Source organism: Talpa occidentalis, unplaced genomic scaffold, assembly GCF_014898055.3.
Source record: "Talpa occidentalis isolate TD23 unplaced genomic scaffold, MPIMG_talOcc4v2.1 talOcc4.2, whole genome shotgun sequence".
Classification (NCBI taxonomy): Eukaryota; Metazoa; Chordata; class Mammalia; order Eulipotyphla; family Talpidae; genus Talpa; species Talpa occidentalis.
Genome location: NW_023602073.1, coordinates 110,966,131 through 110,987,861, shown reverse-complemented (window position 1 = coordinate 110,987,861; position 21,731 = coordinate 110,966,131). Strand labels below are relative to the sequence as shown.

At 36.9% G+C, this 21,731-nt stretch overlaps 2 protein-coding genes across 4 annotated transcripts in view; one reads left to right on the top strand and one right to left on the bottom strand.

Moving 5' to 3' along the window:
* Positions 1-21,731, bottom strand: part of FIG4 (FIG4 phosphoinositide 5-phosphatase) — a 97,356-nt gene that overhangs the window by 19,734 nt on the left and 55,891 nt on the right. For all 3 annotated transcript variants that reach the window (XM_054699100.1, XM_037520210.2, XM_054699101.1), the window contains exons 17-22: positions 19,947-20,005; positions 18,554-18,701; positions 16,873-16,956; positions 14,961-15,156; positions 13,970-14,052; positions 9,994-10,080 (exon numbers count right to left, since the gene is read on the bottom strand). In XM_054699100.1, the coding sequence (XP_054555075.1) occupies positions 9,994-10,080; positions 13,970-14,052; positions 14,961-15,156; positions 16,873-16,956; positions 18,554-18,701; positions 19,947-20,005 (657 nt within the window). The remainder of the gene's footprint in view (positions 1-9,993; positions 10,081-13,969; positions 14,053-14,960; positions 15,157-16,872; positions 16,957-18,553; positions 18,702-19,946; positions 20,006-21,731) is intronic.
* LOC119252771 (60S ribosomal protein L36a-like) lies at positions 1,045-1,426 on the top strand. The gene has a single exon (XM_037520216.2). It carries the CDS (start codon positions 1,061-1,063, stop codon positions 1,379-1,381), a length of 321 nt encoding a protein of 106 aa, XP_037376113.1. The 5' UTR covers positions 1,045-1,060; the 3' UTR covers positions 1,382-1,426.

Below are 21,731 nucleotides of genomic sequence, written 5' to 3'. Positions count from 1 at the left end.
CAATGGGTGTTCTCTGAAAAAAGTGATGAGTTCAGCTTAGACAAATTCACGAGCACTTTTCCTTGAGACAATCATGGTATTTTGCTATGCAACAAAACTGTTTTATGTGTATATCAAATTTTGTTACAAAGAACACTAAAAGGACATGTGTTTAAGGATTAATGTGACTGTGTAGCAGTAAAGAAATGTCTACCAGTATAGTTTGGTGCCACTCCTTTGATCCCACAAACTCACTGAAAGGGTCTTGGAACTCCCAGGAGTTTACAAACCATATTTTTAGAATTGTTACTTTATGCTTTTTATCTTTTTTCTTTTCTTCCTTTGGTAACAAGCTACTAGCTGTCATCTTTTTGTCCATGCTTCCTGTGGGACCTCACCTACTTTTAGTTGCACCCAATAGGAGTATAGGATGGGGAAATTCTAGCTGCCTGCCTCGGTATATCAGTACATTGGGCTTAAGTCCCAAAGAAATGAATTTGAGTCCCAGCTTTCTCACTTAAAAGTTCTGTGACTATGAGCTACTGACTTCCTCCAAGGCCTCTTTTTCTTAGACAACCAAAGAACTGAATTCAATGATCTCTAAGTATTTTCTAGGTCTCAGATTTCATGATCCTCATATACTGAAGACAGACACAACACACACACCATGCACACACACTTGTACATATACACACTTGTGCATGCACTAATGGGACATTCGAGAATACCCTCTTGCACCTCTCCTCACAAGTCTAACTGTATCTTTGCATGTCTAGAAGCCATTATAGACAGGCTTTTGGAAGAAGTATATGAAAATTGAGATGACACCAACTGATTTACTTAATATGAAACTCTTGGGAAACATCTAATATAAAAACAAAAATTAAAGGTAACAACTTAAAATAATAAAAAATAAAGTATATAATCTACATAGTCTATAAAGAAGGAACTGATTCTGTTATAGCAGGAGAAAATCCAAGAAGAGTATTACTTACTAACCATTCAAAATAGGTAAAGATAAAGTTTTTGAGCCAATAGGAATAATGATGAGGCTTTCCATGCCGATAGCACTCTCGCAAGCATGGTGAACGTTCCTAAAACCCGCCGGAACTTCTGTAAGAAGTGTGGCAAGCATCAGCCCCACAAAGTGACACAGTACAAGAAGGGCAAGGATTCTCTCTATGCCCAGGGAAAGCAGCGGTATGACAGGAAGCAGAGTGGCTATGGTGGACAGACTAAGCCAATTTTCCGGAAAAAGGCTAAAACTACAAAGAAGATTGTCCTGAGACTTGAATGTGTTGAGCCCAACTGCAGATCTAAGAGAATGTTGGCTATTAAGAGATGCAAGCATTTTGAACTGGGAGGAGATAAGAAGAGAAAGGGCCAGGTGATCCAGTTCTAAGCTTCATCTTTTATTACAAATAAAATCTTGAGAATTACATTTACTTCAAAAAAAAAAAAGAATAATGATGAGTAAAAAAGAATGTGGAGGACAAAGTTATTGGTCTGACATGCTTCAAATATAATTTATAGTTGCCAAAAAGATATGTGATATTACATTCTTGATTTTCTCCAATATGCTAAACATTTATTGATGTTTCTGAGATAGTCAAAATGCTTTCCCTAGCTCTATTCTATTATTTTAAAAAAGCATACTCTATTGAGTCTATTTGTTTTTCAACCACATTATCAAAGGAACTACCAATTTAGGTATTCATATTTTGAAGTATGCCTAAAAGAGCTTTATTTTCAAAGTATTTCTTTTATGTACAATACATAATGAGCACTAATTGACTTTATTTTGACATTTAGTAATGAACTTCCATCACAATTATAAATAGTAAAACAAAAATGTTTAAAAAGTCAAAATTAGCCTCAATCCCTTTTTTCTTCCAGATAAGTACAGGACACACTTTATTCAGATATTTTGGGGGCTTAATTAGTGCCCCCAAATAACATCACACATACCAAATAAAAACTATGTCCCTTTACTAATGGATGTGAACCATCTTATAATGAATGATTTTGCAAACTAATAAAAAATGGGCTTCAGAGGGAAGTTTAAAAAAAAATAAAAATTTCATTCCTCGCAATTGAAATCAAACTGCCATAATTTTTATAAGTCATAAGATTCTAATAGTAAGTTAAATTAAAAACAAAGCAAAATTTTTAGAATTTTGTGTGTTTGGCAACAAATATTTATGTACCTGACTTTAGAGTACCTAAATACATAAGGCAAATATTAACAGAACTAAAAGGAGACAGAAACAGCATTACAATAATAGTTGGAGATTTTTAATATCCCATTATCAAAACAGACAGATTATTCAGAGAACCACTAAGGAAAGAGCAGATTTGAACAACAACATAGACCAAATGAACCTAACAGACATTTACAGAACATTCCATCCAACAGTAGAAAAAGACACATTCTCAAATGCACATGAAACATTTTCTAGGATATGTCATGCCACAAAACAAGTCCCAACAAATTCAAGAAAATAGAATTATATCAAGTATATTTTTTAACTGGAAGGAAACAAGAAATAAGAGGAAGAAAGCTGGAAAGTTCACATATACATGTAAATTAAACAATATACTTTTGAACAACCAATGAACAAAGAAGAAACCAAAATGGGAAATAATATTGAGACAAATAAGAATGGAAATAAAATATATCAAACTTTTTGGATGCAACAAAAGCAGAAAAGTTCATAGTAATAAATACATTCATCAAAAATAAAAAGAAATCTCTCAAATAAACTAGCCTTATACCTTAAAGAACTAAGTCAGCAGAAGGGAGTAAAACATGAAGATTAAAGCAGAAATAATGAAATAGAGAATTGGAAAATAATAGAATAGATGAACCAAGGATTTGCTCTTTGGAAAGAGAAACAAAATAGACAAATGTTTAACTAGACTGACCAAAAATTGGAGAGGACCCAAATCAATAAAATTGTAAATGAAAGAGGAGACATTAAAACTGATACAAGAAATACACAGGATCATAAGGGAGCACTACAAATAATCATACGCCAACAAGTTGGACAACCTAGAAAAACCTAGATTCCTAGAAACATAATTCAATACTGAATTATGAAGAAAATGAAAACAGGAATATTATAGGAAGGACATAGGAAAACCAAACAAAGGATCTGGAAAAAGACAAACTTGCAAGCTGACATTGATTTGAAGCAAATACTAAGTAAGGGGGAAGGAAAGGGGTCAAAAGAGGGAAGGAAGCGCACAAGGGGCTGTGGTGATTGTTCCAGTATGTGATGGCGGCAGAAGAACTATGGGGACTACCCTGAGGGGAGAACAAGGATGTGAGAAAAGGAAGAGAGGGAGGGAAGGAGGGAGGAAGGAAACTGGAAAAGACAAAGGATGAGTGAGGAGACTGAATCAGTAACCAAGAATTCCCAACAAAAAAAGCACAGGGCCAGATGGTTTCACTGAATTTTATCAAATATTTAAAGAATTACTGCTAAACCATCTTAAAATCTAAAAAATTGGAGATAAGACTCCCAAATTCATTTTGAGACCTGATACCAAAATCAGGTAATACTATAAGTAATCTAAAGTACAAGACAACATCCCTGATGAAGACAGATATAAAAATTCTCAACAAAATTCTAGGTAACTGAATTCAAGAGCACATAAAAAGGAGCAAACACTACAATACAGGATGGCTTGACCATATGCAAATTAATAAATGTGATATATCACATTAATACAAGGAGAAATAAAAATCAAGAACAGAAAAAAACGAATCTAAAACCTCTTGAGCCCCGGACAAATTATCTAAGATGAACCATCTTAGTTCTCAAACTTGCATTTGTCATGCATTTCTAATCCTGGTGACCTATCACATATTTAGTCAATCACTAGAAAACTGCCTCTCACATGTTCCTCACACCCAATCCACAACCAAGTTTTACAAACCCTTCACATTGTACTTTTACAACAGAACCCCCCTTTTTTTTTTATCAACTATCAATAACTGATTCCAGTGACTTTCTTGTTCTGATGTTTCCAAAAGACATGTTGTTTATCTCCAAGCTATTTCCAGAGTGACCTTTCTAAAATGCAAATATAAGCTTATGGCTCCCTTGATTAAAACATGCTTTTAGCGTAAGGGTCACTCTCTCACTTAGCATGTCCTGATCTTGTTCCTGCTTGCTTGTATTTCTTGCCTCCTCTGTGAGTGTCCCCTTGGTAACAGACACATGGAGTTACTTATGGATCTCTAAAACTGGTGCGAGGTCTTGAGCCTCTACTCTGCCTTCTTCAACTAGACCGCTACGTCTTTCCCTTAGATTTTAGCCTGAGAGTTAAGCATCCCTATTGTCCGGGAATCTCTGTCTGACTTCACAGCCTCCTGCCCTACTACCTTCTGAGCACTACCCACCACCGGGAATCACTTTCCCATGGATCAGTGTAAACCCTCGGAGGCAGGGACTGTATTTCATTCAACTATGGACTTCAAGCACCTCACCTGGCACATAGTGAGCATTCAATAAATATCATTTAATACCTTTAATGCTTTACCTGTAAGGTAAGCCATATCTTACCTTATAGAAGAGCTATTTTCTGGAAAAACACACACACACACACACACACACAAACACACACACAAACACATTAAGGGAGCATTTAAGACCACATGTGAACCTGCAAGTTTCCATAAATGGCATGCTTTATAGGCACCGAAATGAAATAAGTAATACACTAAATCACAAAAATATCACAGTCATTATAAATACCTTAAATTAGTAACACAAGTACCTATAATTAAATTCACATTTACTGACACTTCTATGCTAGAAACTTTTCAGGATAGATCTCCCTGAACGTTTTGACTAATTCACCCTGTTTCATTAAATTTGTCTTGTTTAACATAGTAAGCAGATGCTACTGTAGATAATATTCAAGCAAAAAGACATTCACCTTATCTATCTAATGGCTTTTTCATTTTAACTTTCTGCTACACTTTTCTGAAATCTGCTTTGCTTGCATGCTGTGTTTTTTAATTTATGTGGTGCCAGAAAAGGTGCATTCATATAAATCCAACCTGTGACTGTTACCCACAGTAAGATATGGGCTTTGTAAGGCACACTGGTACACACATGCTACATTTATGCATAAAATCAAAAGTTCAGGGGGCCTCCCTAGTGACACAGGGGTTAAGTACCACACTGTGAGGCAATGCGCAGCTTCTGCAGCACGAGTTTAATCCCCGGCCAGCCAGGGAGCAACCCACATGGCGAGGCAGACCTCTCCTGTCTCTCCCGCCTGCTGCTCCCCTCAGCAATGTGTTTCAGTCAGTCTGCCTGTTCTGCTCCCCACTCTGTCTCTGGTGAATCCTTTTACCCCCCTCTCCTGTATCTCTGGCCTGTACCCCAGCCTCTTGCATGCATAAATAAATAAATCTTTAAAAAAAAAATCAAAAGTTCATGTAACAAAACTTAACCATACTATTTGCGAAGCACTGGAACTTTCTATAGTATTCAATTCAGTTTCATTTCATTTCATTGTGTAGCAGCCTACTAAATTAAGTTTACAACCCACACATGAGTGAAGAATTAGTTTAAAATGCATGCCCAAGAATGTATGCAGGAAACTCGTGTTAAAAAAAAAAAGTTAACAATACCCTGGAATCCAGGATTGAGACAGGATGGCCTGGGAGAAAGAAGGAAAGAAAGAATGGTAAACGTAAGCGAAATGAAGGGTAAGGGGGAAGGAGAACGAGACAATTAGAAAAGTTAGACATACAAAATCAGTGCTAGAGAGACTAGCAGCAATTTCTGGGGTGAAGGAAGAGGTCATGGACTAGTTTCCTTCAGCTGAAGAGTTGTCACCAATCATCTCTGTCCTGTAGAGGGAATTAGCTGATTAATCATTGATCACTGCCTGCACCCACTCTAAGCTCTAATCCTTAAACTTTTAAAGACTACACTAGGGTGTTTGAGAATGATAACAAGAATTACCTATCAAGGAAGAAATACTTCTTTAGACCGCAGCACAAGAGACCAGAGCACTATCTACAGAGAACTAGACAAAATCTGTAAGAGATGCAGGGAGAACCTTAGAGAATGACTTGTATGGAGGGAACATGTTATTATGTACAGTAAACATGAAATTATGTACGGTAAACAAAGTTGAGTTAATCATGGCCAAGGTGTCATGCTCATCCTGTTGGCTGGAAACATGCTCTAATTTTGACTGTGTAAGAGCACGCCCTGATTTTGGAAATGCTGTCCTTAGTACTAGCCATGCCCGGGGACATTCACTCTAAGGTCAATAAATGCTACTTATTTTGATATGTACTTAAGGATAAATTCAACCTTGTTATCCTAATATAGTAAACACACTTACTTACCTTATATTACATTTTAGTTTATCCTATGTTGGAAGAATTCTAAGTTAGACAGTATTTCTCCAAATTCTATGGAATTATATTTTGCCATTTCTTAGAAGTAAGTTTTAAATAAGTGAGACATATTCCTGGAATAAGAGACCATGGAATTACAGACACAATAATATGAATGTTTGTGTTTTTTAACCTGGACTGATTAACATTTGTTGCTCAGTAAAGAATTCCCAGAGAACTGGTAAGAGTGTAAAATGAGAACGGGCTGGTCTTGGTGCACACAGTGAATCACCACCGGGCCCACAGCACTCTGCCTCTCCAGCACAGCAAGTCCTGCCACTCAGGTTCTGCTCATTCTGCACTTGGTCACAGGTGGAAGTGAAAGGAGGACAGATTTGAAAAAAAGCTACAAACTTTTCTTTTATCAGTGAATAGGAGAAAACTAGGAAGTTCACAGATAGGGAAAAAGGAGCCACCAGGAGGGAGCTGAAAACCAGGTAGTCACTGGTTGAGATGAGTTTCTAGGGAAACTCAGGGGGCTTCATACAGACTCTGATAGTAACATGAGGGACAGGGCAGGGTTGGGAGAGTAATTCAGTACATTTCAACAAATATTTATTGAGAAATTAAGGTACTACCATTATGATGGTAGCACAGGACACCCAGATGGGCTGCCCTTTAGAAACATAACCCAGTAGGATAGCAACAACCCTAAGTGGCAGTAGCACTGTTCTGATGATGGCCAAACAACCTCCAGACCAGGTTAGGAGTCAAGGAAAGTACACTTGCCCATTCAGAAGCCTGTTTGCATTTTTAAAAATTCAAGATCAGTAAACAGAAATATTCTATCTGTATATGGAGGTGTCCATAAGTCCAGATGCTGTCAGAGGACCAAACTGAGGACTTCACACTAATAAACACAGTATTTCTTCCACTGTGGTCATAAAAGCAGTTGGTAATACTAGCCATTTACAGCCTAGTGATGGAAAACCAGACTACCCATGTTCAAACCCTCATTCCTCCACTTGATAGCTGTTTGACCTGGAACAACTTTCATAACTTCTTCAGTTTCCCCATTTGTAAAATACAGATGACAGTAAGACCTACTTCATAGGTTAGTGTGAGAATTGACTTCACACAGGTTAAGGTATGTGGAACAAAGTCCCCACCACACACTGAGTGAGTGTGCAGTAAAGTTATTTGATGTCATTTCCCTTTAATCATCATTCATACACTTAGAGAGGTGTGAGTCAACGAGAGGGGTCACATCCAAACAAAATACAGCTTTAAGTGTTTGGGCTGACAGCGTAGACACTGACCAGTTTAGAGTTTATCATTGAATTCTAAGAAATGTCCTGCAAGCCTTAAGTGAAAGTTTCTAGCTCCCCCATCCAGTAATTTACTGTCAGTATTTTTACATTTGGTACAGTTATATATATATATAACTGTACCAAATGTAAAAATCTCATTTTTAGATATGGGATCTTGATTTGCCTCTTACTTTCAGAAAAAAAAAATGGTAAGATTATAAATTATCCAGAGATGAGTAGATACATATGCATGCAAAGATAAGATAAACTAATTACCATTTTAAAATATCCTAGAGCATAAAACATAAGATGAGAATTTCAAAAATCTCACATAAAATTAATTTCTCTGAATTTTAGCATAGCTTTTAGAAATCTAAAAGTGAATAGATGACATTTTAATAACCTAGTTTCAATTTAAAGCAACCATGTGCATGTGCGCGCGCGCACACACACACACACACACATACACACACATACACACACCACCATTCTTGGTCAGTTGCCATGACAACATAATGCAGAAGCTACCGGAGTTCTTTGTTATAAGGCTTTAAGAGGCTGTGCCAAAACATACGCATGTTAGATTCTTTACTAATTAAGAGTAAGAGGTTAAAAAAAATTCTAGATCCACAAAGCTTTCATTTGTGCTAGGACTCAGAAAAGCAAATACTAAATATTATAAGAAAAACAATTTGAAAATAACTGCAAGACCAATTATAGGTCAAAGTAGACACAATGTTGAAGACAACATGGGAATACACTTTTATTTTGTATCATATATTCATTTCATCATCTTCTCCTCCTTCTTGTGCCATACTATTTTAGTAGACTCGTCAATTTTACAAATTTTTACAAATTTTACAAAATATTATTTGGTAACAGTCTCTTTTTAATTAACACTTTCCCTCTGGCTACATCTATTTCAGTTCATTTGGGAGAGCACACTTCCACATGTAATTAGGCATGAGAAAGAAATGTGCCTCTAAATTAATAGGAATTTATATGTCTTTAAAAAGGAAAAAAATTGTGATGGGGAGAGAAAGAAGGGATGATTAGCCCTTTTGGAGGCTGTGATAAAATAATGTCTCAGTTTGCCTTCTCATCTCTGATTAGCCATCTATCTCTCTTGCAGGTTTTTCTCTCTGTCTTACATTAGACCCACCAGATCCCCTCAAGCCTCAGCTGTAGACCTGTTCTGACTGGACTCTCTTTTCCTAGGTAGTTTCCTCCTTAGCTAGGAGCTTTAAATATCTCCCATATGCACTTACATCTGCCCCCTCCCCTCCGAGAAAGCGATCTTCTGAGTTCCAGATCACTTCATCCAACTGCGTCCTAAACACCTGTACTTGGATGCTAATTTACAGGCCAAGTGGGTCCTCCTTACCTGTACTTATGCTCCCTACTTCAGTAATGGCCACTCTGAATGCTCCTAAAATCAGTGTTAATATCTACTAAATGAATTGATAAATTCATCAAACCTCTTGCACAAATGCCAAAAACCTAAGGGTCATCCTTGGTAAGATCTTCGTCTCCCACCATGATGAATCAGTATCCAAGTCTTGTCCATTTCTCCTCCTAAATATTCCTCTAATCCATCCCATTTGCAAAGTTCTCCTAGCCTCTACTGTCTAAGGTACTGTAATAATAGTCACTTAACTATCAATCAGGAGCATGCATATGTGTTACACAGAGAAATTAGGCAATCAGCATTTATCAAATAATTCATTGAACAGACTGATAAAGCCGACCAATCACTGATCAAGGTGCCTTGCCTATCCCACGTCAGTTAATCATCACAGTGTCCCATTTTCTAGAAAAGACTTAACTTAAGTATATGGAATAAGGGAGCCTCTCATGATCATAACCTTTGCTTTGCTTGGTCCCAACAAGCAGAGAATGATAAATATGAAGATGATGATGATGATGGTGATTATCACAACTTATTCCAGACACTGTTCTAAGCACTCTGAATGTATCATTTCATTTAAGTCTCTGAAATAGGTGCTATTATTATCCCACTTTGCAGATGAGGAAACTGAGTTACAGGACTTTAAGTTACTTGTTCAAAGTGAAAAGCCAAGCAGCAGTAGAGCTGTGACTCAGGATATGAACCCAGTTATGTTATGTAAGGTCGAAGAAAAGTTGTTTAACTTTCAGCAAGTTATAGGAACTAACAGGGATATATAATTAGAAGAGACAAACCCATCCCCATCCTGCCATGTTTTTGCTTTGAATTTGAACAGCCTGTCTCAAGAATCCGAGCTCTTTTGTCATCCCTCTCTGTGCAAAAATGCCGAGCAAAGATTTTTTTTGAAGGTCTAACGTACTACTTACAGTTTTATAACTCCATCTGGGCACCTGGAACAGAACTGCTGGCTGCTCTTGTCTTGTCTATGTTGACTCTGCCCCAGCTGAACAAATCTATAAATTACATTGGATAAAAAGTAAGCAAAAGAAGGTACTGAAATAAATTCAGTAGATCACTCAAAATGGCATGAGCTTTCAAAGGTGGGCATACCTATTTTAGAAAAGCACACAAGGCAATTTAACACAAGACTTATAAAGGGTTGCAGTGGCTTAATGAAATGTAGGAGAGGAGGGATTCTGTTTAAAATATAAGTCATTACCAATAATGTAAGAATGAAATGAAATGTATACCCCATTACATTTCTATTTACTTCACCATGATATAGAACTTGAACCAAAATGCTCCTGAAGCCAAAGGAATGATTTTCAGGCCCTCACAAACCTAAGGGTGACTGCAGCAGGAGACAAGGAGAAACAGTAGGGGAGGTGATTGCTGTGAAACAAATGCAATGGAAGGGGAGGATCAGGCTGAGATCCAGCCCCTGAAGCAGGGAAGCTGCTGAGAACAAAGGAATGGGCTCAGTTTCCTTTGGGCCACAAGAATCCCCTGGTGTACTCCTGCTACTCCTAAGAGGAGTGTTTTCAAGGAGAGAGAGGGGCCTGAAGAGCCCACCTACAGAGCACTACTGGACACTACTCCTCCCAAGTTCAGGCCTAACTAGTCCCATACTAGTTCAGGCTTACAGCTAAGAGCCAAAGAGAATGCTCAGGCCAGCTCAGCAGGGTAAAAGGACATGGAGCCATGGGCTTCTGCCTTCTCTCCAATGCCCAGTCTGAAGTGTGTCCCATGCTACAGGCATCCATCTTTCCTTCAGTGACACAGTTTGTAGCGTTGTTCTACTGTGTCCCTAGGACGTTACAGGGCAAGACCAAAGGGCTGATTCACCTTCCACTTTTCTACTATTTAAAATATTTTCTTTTCGTTACTGGATATTTTAATAATCTATTTTTCATTACTGTTTAAAGGTCAAGAAAAGTGCTGCAGAAACTACCAATCATTAAATCATGAAAGTGGTCCTGAACAATGTTTAAGTAGCTTATTTTACCCAACTTCTATTTTCAGAAGGGAACATTTTGATCCATGTTTTGAGGAAGGATGTCACCTAATATCTGTACGGAAAATTTAAATTTCAAAACAGAAATTTAAATTGTCGGAATTAAAAAAAAAACTGTCGAGCCTCACTAGTGGTACAAGGTCTCAGCACTATGAAGCTATTAGCAGGTACTGTAGCAGTAGTTCGATCCCCGGCCAGGGAGCTAACCCACATGGCGCAGCAGACCTTTCCTGTCTTGCCCGTTGCTCCCCTCAGCAGTGTATTTCAGTAGATTTGTCTGTTCTGCTCCCCACTCTTTCTCTGGTGAATCCTCTCACCCCCTGCACCTCTGACCTACACCCCAGCTCTTGTATGCATAAATAAATAATGAAAAATTAAAAAAATATTTGTCAGGGGTATAGGTTCTAAGGAAATAAACAGAAAGCTTCCAGATTTAATCAATATAGCAAACCAAAGATGCCACAAAAGATGAGGGCTGTGGAAAACACAGTAAATAAGACTGGGCAATTAGAATAAAACCACAAAACTCAGAAATCCTCAGGGGGCTGAAGGTGGTTGATGCCTAATGTAGGAAGATGAGGCAGAGGACAGGGAGCTGAAAGACAAGATGTAGAAGGCAGTTCTAGGAGCACTGCTTCCCTCCCTCATGGTTCCATGCCAGCCCGGGGGCAGCCTCAAGCTGCAAGTCAGGTCAGGGCATGGTCATCACATACATGAACTTTAGCCCATGACTAAATGCCAAACTACAGTGGGAAGCGGAACTTACCAAGTCAGGATTGCCCGACATGGGCTTTTCCCCTGCTCTAAAGCTCCTCCCTCTGGATCACAGGAGGCACTATGAAGATAGCCCAAGGGCACAACTGGGACAAGAGGGGGTGCCAGTCAGCCCCTGAACACACCTTGGCCACCCCCTGGCATAGCTACCTCCAGACACTGGTAGAAAGAAGTTTTCTCTGATTACAGCAGTGCCTATGACCGAGAGGGGAGATGCAGGGAGAAGGCACATGGGGTGAGGGAAGCCCAATAGGGGCCAATCAGAGAGAGGGGAAGAGATGGTCAGGCCCCAGGTTTCTCCCCAGATTTGCAGAAGCAAATATCAGCAGAAGCAGCTGATATTACCAAGAGAATAAAGAGGAGTGCACAGTCTACAATCACAAGATGCTGGAGAAATATAATGTGGGTCTCCAGGATAAGTCACTGAACAGTTTGTCGTTTTGTGCTCTAAACCTACAAAGAGGGATATCCTTTCAGTGTACCACATAGTTGTTTAAAGAACAAATAAAACATTCAACTATTATACAAATCAATGGAGGAGGCGTTCTCCAGAATATCAGACATAGAACCTCATTCCAGAACACAGAGTTCATCCTCCCCTGCAGTATCCCTTCCCTCCAGGCCTGTCCTTACAACCTTCTTAGACTGTTTCCCAGAAATACTGCGGCTGAACAGGGCTGTATCTCACTTCCAGGGAAGAGAACTGAATGTGGGCCTCAGAGACCTTCTGATCTAATAAAGCTCCAGGTGAATGGATGACCTAAAGCCAGGGACACTTCTTGTCTGCTTAATTGAGTCAAAATTTCAGTCCTTGATATGTATACACTTACTCTCTGCAATAAGTCAAGTCATATTATCCGGACACTAAGGCCAGATAATTCCTTTCAGATCACATTGCTTGACCAAAGAGCTTAACTATAGAGAATGACAGCCATGCTGAATAAATAACTGGGTGACCATGTGTCCAGCAAAGGGGAAAGTGTGGATGAGTTCTTTGAGACTATATTGCCTTCTGGAAGACATAAAGTATAGTCATAGCTGTGCTTTTGTGATCAAGAAATGTTGTGCAATTTTACATTATAATTTATATATTATATAGCAGCTTTCACTAGTTTGAAGTAAAAAGATGACAATATCCACTTCAGTGAATTCTGCAAACAAAATGCCCTTCTTGAAAACAAACTGAAGATTCATGCTTATTTATATTACAGAGTTTACGTAAGCCAAATTTATATGAATGAAGTGGGACTGTGCTCACTTGCAATATTTAAGTCTTCTCAATATGTGTATTCAGTTGAGGGTGTGTTTACAGTGGTATCCTGAGATTCTTTGGAGAATCTAATAATTATGAATCTTCTCAGAAAAATACACGTATACACAACATTCACAAAATTATGTATATGATTTTAGGTAATGCCTTCTGGTGGGTCCCTTCTTCTCAGATAGGTCCAGAATATTCTGAATTGGTGCCCTTCCATCACTGCTTCTTCTTGCCCCTGAGCTAACGTGAATGCAAGGTCTCTAATTGTCAAGACTCCAGGTTTATTTTGTAAGAATATACCTGATCTTGAGAATTTGTTAATGCAGAAATGTAGAAATGTTTTACTTCAGATTGTAGCTTATATATATGGGCAGTGAAATAACATCTACATATCAAATTTTTATCACTGAGAGTTGTGAGCAATTTAACTTCAAAGAAAAATTAATGTTGCAGCATTTGACCTCCTAAACATTACTGTTGTATTCCAAGTAGAATTCATTTCCTCCTGTATTACCATCTTTGCTTTTAAAGAGTTACAAGTTATTGTAAGATGTAATTTCATTTTTTTTTTAAAGATTTATTTATTTATACAAGCACTGGGTACAGTCAGAAGCGCCAGAGGGTGAGAGAATTCACCAGAGCCAGAGGGGAGAGCATAGCAGTCAGACTGACGAAATACACTGCTGAGTGGAGCAGCTGGCGGCAGGAGAGGTCTGCGCGCCATGTGGGACCCTCGCCCGGTGGCCGGGGATTGAACCAGCACTGCAGAGACTGCAGGCAGCTTCGCAACCCAGCACTCAACCGCTGTGCCACTGGGGAGGCCCTGTAATTTCATTTTTTTAAGGTATTTTACCTTGAGTAAATGGAGAGATCTTCTTCTGAGAGGCCGTCTGAGAGGTTAATTCCATATACCTCTTTCATGGGCTGGACCATGCTCTGGGATTAAAAAAAGAGAGAGAGAACAACTAGGAAGAATATTTAGACATTTAGCAAATTAGTAATTTCCAATGGTGAAGAAAATGAATCTGAGCATTTTTCTACAAAAGCAATAAATATTTCAAATATTTCTTCAACTTGTTCATTATATTTGCCACTTAATGGTTTTTAAACATCTAAAATAGCTATTTTAGGGTAAAAAGAACTATTGAATAATTACTAATAACTTTTGTGTAAAACAGGGGTGGGCAACCTTTTCTTAAAAGGCCAGATAGCAAATAATTTAGATTCCTTGGGTCACACGAGCTCTGCTGCAGCTACTCAATTCTGCTGTTAGAGTGCAAAGGCAGTAAATAAATAGTCATGGGTGGGTTCTGATAAAAGTTTATTTACAAAAACAGAGTGGACCACAGTTGGCCAGGCACCTGTAGTTGCCAATTCCTGGAATAGTAATTCACTTCATTAGTAATTCACTAATATATATTAGACTTGGTTCTTTTCTTGTTGACTTCCCTTTAGCTTTCCCACAAGTAAAGTCAAATTATACAGAAGGCATTTCCCACTGTGACTATGCAAAGATTGAAAGGCCCGGGGCCAAATGCCACATTCCAACAATGTGCCAAGCCAGGGAATAACTGCCCTCAGTGAATGGGCTGCTGGAAGGCGCACAGAACTCTCTTTTAAAATTCTGAATAAGAAATTCACTATTATATATGAGAACAAAAACCCCGACTTATGAAACTCAAAACTCCAAGGCATTTTCGAGAATGTCTTTGCTAGTATTCATCTCAGCAGTGTCCTGCTCACCACATATCAGCTAACGTGAGTGAGATGAGTGGCCAAAGCTGAATGTTAGTGCTCATTTCTTAGAGCCTCACGCTGGACACTACAAGTTCTACTCCCCCCACCTCAGTCACTTTGGCGCTGTCTCCCGTATCGGTCATCTTCACTGGAGTGGAGCGCTGAGACACAGAGCCCTCCTCTTCCCGGTCTGTCCCAGAGTCGTCCTCAGAGCTGCTGGACACAGCTTCCTCGCTGGGGGGTGGAGGGGCACTCGCGGCCGTTTTCCGCTGTAATACAGCTTCTTCTCTATTGCTTTTGTTTCTTTAAAAAGATGGATGTGCATGTTAAATATTCACTGTCCCACAGCCTTAGTCAGAGTGAAGCATAAGAAAAAGACTATGAGAAGCCAGTCTTGGGGATTCAAGTTGTGCTAAATATAAAACCATTTTACCATATACATGTATTGCTCTTATATGAATTTAAGTCCTATTATAAATTCAGAAAAATAAACCACCACATGCATATAGAATGCAGAAAAGACTACATACCACTTGGTTACTATGTCTTCTTTTAATAACTGAAGTCAGTTTTTCAAAATTTATGGTGTAATAAAAGAAAACTAAGTCTGAGATTTCAGTAAAATTACATATAACTTGCAGAAGGTACACAAAATAGGTATCAGATTTATGTATATTTCCTTCTCTCTTATGAATTTTTATCAATCACAGTAACCCCTTATTATTTGTGCCAAAGTAATGAGCAACTAATGAATTTAAAAGTAAATTTCAAAATTTATTATAAATTACAAAATTATTGTAAATTAATATATGGGGGGGAAGAAGTACTTTTATTTTAGTACCAAATCTGAAAGGAATAAGAATCTTTTTTAACTCAGAAAAGATTTTATAGTAATATTTTTTACTTTTGTAAAAAATGTTTAATATTTTTACTCTTATTTTAAAAAATTATAAGGAGGGACTAAAAATATCATAATACTCTGTCCTAAGGAAAGAAAATGCAATACTGTCTGTGATCTTATAGAAATCAGTTCGACTTTGAGCAATTAAAAATTAAACTGTATCATATTTCTGTGCTACACACTAATAAAGTTCATCACTAACATATTTGTCACAAGAACTTCTTGGATTCTCAATCCCTGAGGACATCTCCTAAATTCCTCTTAGCATCTGATCTAAGACTATCTAACATGCATCTGTATAAGGTCACATCCTCTTAGCATTTGATTCAGGATTATCTAACATGCAGCTGTGTAAGGTCACATATTTAAGTCATAGAAATGGTGTATCTGACAAACAGTAATATATATCCCATTGAATAAGTCACAAGTACCTAGACTCCAATTGGGACCCTATAGTTACTCCCAGGTACAATTAGGACTCAGTATCAACAATCTGGCTATCATTTCTGGTGAGGGTCTAGAAGAAATCCTATTGCAGGGCTTATTTGAGTCAGTGGTAGTAACAGATATTCTTATACTAGAGCACAAAACATTTCACTCCAGTCTGTAAGCATGACATGTAAATATGGTTTGGCTTCTTCCTCATATTACTAAGGATAATAAAATAACAGTCTTTCCCAAAACAATGCTACAGTAATACATGGAAAATCTATTAAAGTCTCTATCTGAGCATATATACTTTAATGTATCCTCAGATGCCAACAAAATAAATACAATGAACATAAATTTTTACCTGAGTAGTTTATGTTGTGGGAAACAGAGCATGATGAGTTATTACAGGATATAACACATGATATCTGTTACCTGCCTTTATGCCATCTGTGATATTCCTAACTCATAATAAAATGCACCATGCTGCTCAGATTCCCATAAATTCTACTTTTAAGTTGAATATTTTGGTGATCCCAGCACTGTAAATAAACTATCTACAGATGCAACAAATGGACTGCGCCCCAGACTATGTGACTTGTAGTTATTATTTTTTTGTGTAATTACATTCCAAGTGCAATATTATTTTACATGAATCTTTAAAATTTCATTCTAAATGCAAATCTTACCCCAATACTGATTTTCCAGTTTCATCTGGTTTACGCACAGTGAATGGACTTGGGTCAATGCCAACTGTCTTGGGCATGAAGTCACTGAAGAAAGTGGGAAAAATTCCATGTGAATCACTCTCCATCCATATAAAATTGGCTCCCATCTCAATTCACATTCTTATACTGTCCTTTCAGAGCCCTCAGAACTACATAAAGTCTAAAATAAATGGGGGCACTCAAGTAGTCAGGGCCATAAAAACCCATGAACTGTTAGCACTAGGTAACCTCATTGTTAACAACTTGTTACTGAATTTTCTCTGTGATTATTAAGCCCAACAGTTTTGCATATGAGATTTTATTTACTGAAACAGAGTTCATTTTGAATTACTACTTAATTACATTTGGTTACATGTCAAAATTAGTTATCAGGTAAAAGTAAACTCATAAAAACTAATGCCAAAACATTAAGCCACTCAGTTTTATGGACAATGTATTTGTTAAACTATACCACTAAGGAGACTGATAAAATGCTCACAGACATAGTGGCACAAATTGAAGTATCAAATCTACCTCATTAGATTGGGGTTAATTTATTAAAACAGTGTTAGAACACTTTATATAGAAACTTTTAATTTACTACTTATTGAAATAAACTGAAGCTACTTTATATTTACTATTACTGCTGAAGTCAGACCAAACTCCTTAATAGATGTGAAAAAGACAATAGTTGCATTATTTATCCTGATAAGATATATAACATCTGGCAAGGATACTGTTACAAATGAGACTCAATATTATGTTTTTTCAAGGAAAAGAAAATAATACTCACTCAAACTCAAAATGTCTATTTAATAGTTTCAAAATGTTGCTTTTAAAATGTAAGTAGTTTTATTTTTAGTCCTTTTTGACCATATAGAGTCAGTACTCATTATTTGCAGACTCTGAATCTGTGGAATTTGTTTATTCACTAAAATGTATTTGCAACCCCAAAACCAACACTCAGAATTTCCCATCAATTGCAAACATGTACATGTTGCAAGGTGGTGAAAAATTAGACTAATTTGAAGCACATTTTCCCAGCGGAGGTAGAACAAGATGACCCTCCACCATCTTGTTTTAGCTCTCATACTGCTAGCAAGTATCCTTTCTTACAGTTTATTCACTGCCATTTTTCACATTTTTATGATTTTTTGTTGGTAATCTCCCATTTAAAACATCCTTCAAGCATAGTGCTGAAGCTGTCCAGTGATTCTAAACATAAGAAAGCTGTGTGTTATAGAGAAGCTTCATTCAAGCATGATTTAGAATGGTGTGTGGGTTGTGAGTTCAATGTCAATGAATGAAAAATATGTATTATATAAGAGATTTCTAAACAGAAACATCCAAGGTTATCTATTGATTGGTTCTCAAAAATACTGTGACCAGAGGTTTGCTGGAGCAATGGTTAGCATTTTCTAATTCAATATTGGTGGGCAGTACACTTTATAATAAATTTCCTGCAAATAAAGAAAATCCACTGTATCTATAGATACACATACACATAATGCCATTCACCCTTTGTTGAGCTAAAAAGAAAAAGAGAGTGAATGATCTAAGAGGAAGTGTGCAGAACAATTTCAAGTAAAGTAAGACATAACTACATATACTACAAAAACTGTAAGTTCCAAATACTTAGAGTATTAGAGTACTCATAACATACCGTGCTGAACTTGTCATAGCCAAGCAAAAGGTATCATCAAAACTACTCAATTCGTATGGTCGAAAGAATTCATTGTGGATGTCAATCTCTTCTTCATATTTGTGAAATTTCTTCACCATCAACTTCTTTAAGTTTGCAGCACAAATAACTAAGAATGACATGGCTAGTTATTCTAAAAGTCTTTATATCTAGCAACCATTTATATAATATCAACTGTATTTATAGACAGTGCTGAACAAATCCACCTCCATGCCCTGGCACTTACACACTCAGAAGAGATGAGATATATGTGCAAGAGATACACAACACAAAGCTGAGTATGACAAGCTCTAAGGAGGCAGAAGGCCTCTGGAAGTTGGGGAGGGAGCAGGGAGTTATTTTAGAAATCAAATTACTCAGCTCTTTAAATTCTTTTCTTTGCTGTTAAGTAAAAATTTTCTTCATTCTAGATAAAAATTATAAAGTGATTTCACTGACTTTTCCTTTATATTTCAAATCCTGTTAATGGCCAATGGAAGTTTATTAAAGTTCTTTCCTTTCTTCCAGAATAACCCAATCTTCTTAGCAATACAAGCCATGATTCTGCCCAGAATTTCACAGACACAGATACTAAATTCATTTCTAAAATGAACTAATAATTTATTAAGAACTAAAGGTCATTTGCAATCTTCTCACTTCCTGGCCATCAATCACCCTAAGTTGGATGGCTGACCATGACCGGTGCAGCTTCAACTCAAGTATTCCAGATTGGCAACAGATCATATTTAGTACCTTTTTACAAGTTGGAAAATTAGTTTGCCCAAGGCAAGGGAATCACTAATAGAATCAAGACTAGACTCTATATAAATGTGGGCAATATTTTAAATTTGGAAATATTCTGATGTATGTACATTTGGGTATTTTATGTAAATATTTTCCTCCATTTCTAACAAAATTTAAATTTTAGTCATTAAAATATGCTTTTATATACATATCTATGCCTTTTTTCACTGCTTACATATAGGAAAAGTTTTTATTTCTTCTTGAGGATGGATCTTCATTTCCTCTACATTCTCCCAAAATATCTAGAAATATAATCAGTAGTAGTTTATAATGATGAACTAATATATTCACAAACTGTCGAAGGGACTTAACCAATAATTTCAAGAAACAATACAAGGAATTTGCCTATTTCGATTAAAATTATTATAACACGATCCCTGCCCTTTAGAAAGCTGTCTAAGAGATATTATAGTCCCCTATTAAAACAAGATAATGTTAATTAGTCATAATTTCTTTTTAATAAAATATAAGAAGGATTTATTGCTTCAAACTCATTTAAGAATAATTCTGGGTAGAGGGAGACAAGAATAATTCCAAAATACAATAAAACAAAAAGAAACTGTGTACCGACCTTCATCATAAGGCAGCGGTAAATGTTTTATTACCTCTGGTGTCCACCAGTAAGTATAACTATATAATAATTAAAAAAAAAAGATGAGGTCAACCAAATGTAAATATTGGTTTTCAACAACTATAGTAAGATGCTTCCCTATATGTCAAAGAACTTTTTTTTCTTTTTAAAACAAGTTTAAGAAGCTTTTGGCATAGTAGGTCTTCAACACAATTCTCTTCCCAACCCCTTTCTTGTTTCAACTATGTCACAGATCTACAAAAATGCCATGAACATATCTGAGACTCAAGATGTTCTGATGTTACTCATTTTTGTTAAAGAAAAAAAAGAAACAAAAGTAAAGCTTGAGTATATGAAGCCAGACTCTTTGTGTTGCCATTTCCTTCTGCCCAGAGACTGTGCCCACATTATTCTGCCACCTGGTGAGCAGTAGAACCTTGACCCATGCCATACAATCAAATTCCTTTGCAAGTAGTACAAGTAGTTATCTGAAAGATCACTTTTTCTATTCTGCTCCAAGTGTATATACGTACAGTTAATTATATGGTTAAGCTAAATAATGAAACAATTCATTGGACAGTCCTAAAGAACAGGTTCCCTTAGAAAATAGAATGGGACCTGTTAATCTTTAATTGTAATATTCATTATTTGATTATAAAGGCCAAAGGAAAGGTAGAGAATTTCAACCATCTGAATTTCTGCTAGAAGACTCATATACAATAAGCAGAGAATGTAAAGGAATTTTGAACTCCCTTCTCTCTGACCATTGAACTTAATTCTTAATGAAATGAAGAGTTCAGAGGAAAATGCTATATCAAAGTTCTGAGGAGCTAGGAAGAGGAATGACGTAAAATGTATCTTAGTATGTTTAACAGATTTTCAGAAGGTTCAGAAATAAGAGCCGATGGCTGAAAATACTGAAAAGAGAATTTTAAATAAATGAAAGATTTTCCAAAAATACAATGCTGACATTGTTATCTTGAATAATGCCACAGATAAAGAATGGGGGAGTAGCTAAATGAAATTGACAACATAAAGAATTATCCTATATGGTAAGCAGAATATATAACGAAGGATGAAGAAAAAAAGGAACATGAAGTTTAAGTGTTATAACAGGAAACACTCCAAAGTTTTGCCATGCTTTAGAACAACAGAGCTTCTCGAAATTCAAAGCACACATGAATCGCTTGGTGATCCTGTTACAAGGCAGATTCTGATTTAGTAAGTGTGGTCTGGGATTCTGCATTATGACAAGTTCCCAGGTGATGCCAAAAGGGATAATCTTTAGCCTGCCTTTTGTAAAGTAAGCCTCTCTAGAATGTGCAAAACAAAACAGAAGGGACAAGCCTGCTGCTTGCAGAGGATTAATTCTATCTTTCAACATTGATTAAGCACATACTGTGCATCGGACACTATTTTAAAATGCTGTATTGAAAAGAATTGCAAAGAAGGTAGAGCTAGTCCAGGAATGTATCTACCTACACCAACCATGACGTTTCATGCTGGAAAAAGAAAGACACAAGAGGGAACTCAACCTAAGAGATGCAAGAAAGCAGCAAAGCATCTCTAAAAGCATTCATATGTCCTGGTACAGTGAGATCAATAATCTTAAGGAACAGTGAAGAGGAAGTAAACTGGATATGGGTAAATGCAATCCTGGTGCTCAAAAGTGACAGGGTGACAGATTCCAAAAACCTATCAATTAGTATATGTCAATCCCAACAAGAGAAAAGAATAACATATTAGCTAGCAATGTGTAGTTAAATAACCTAAAAATATGATTGG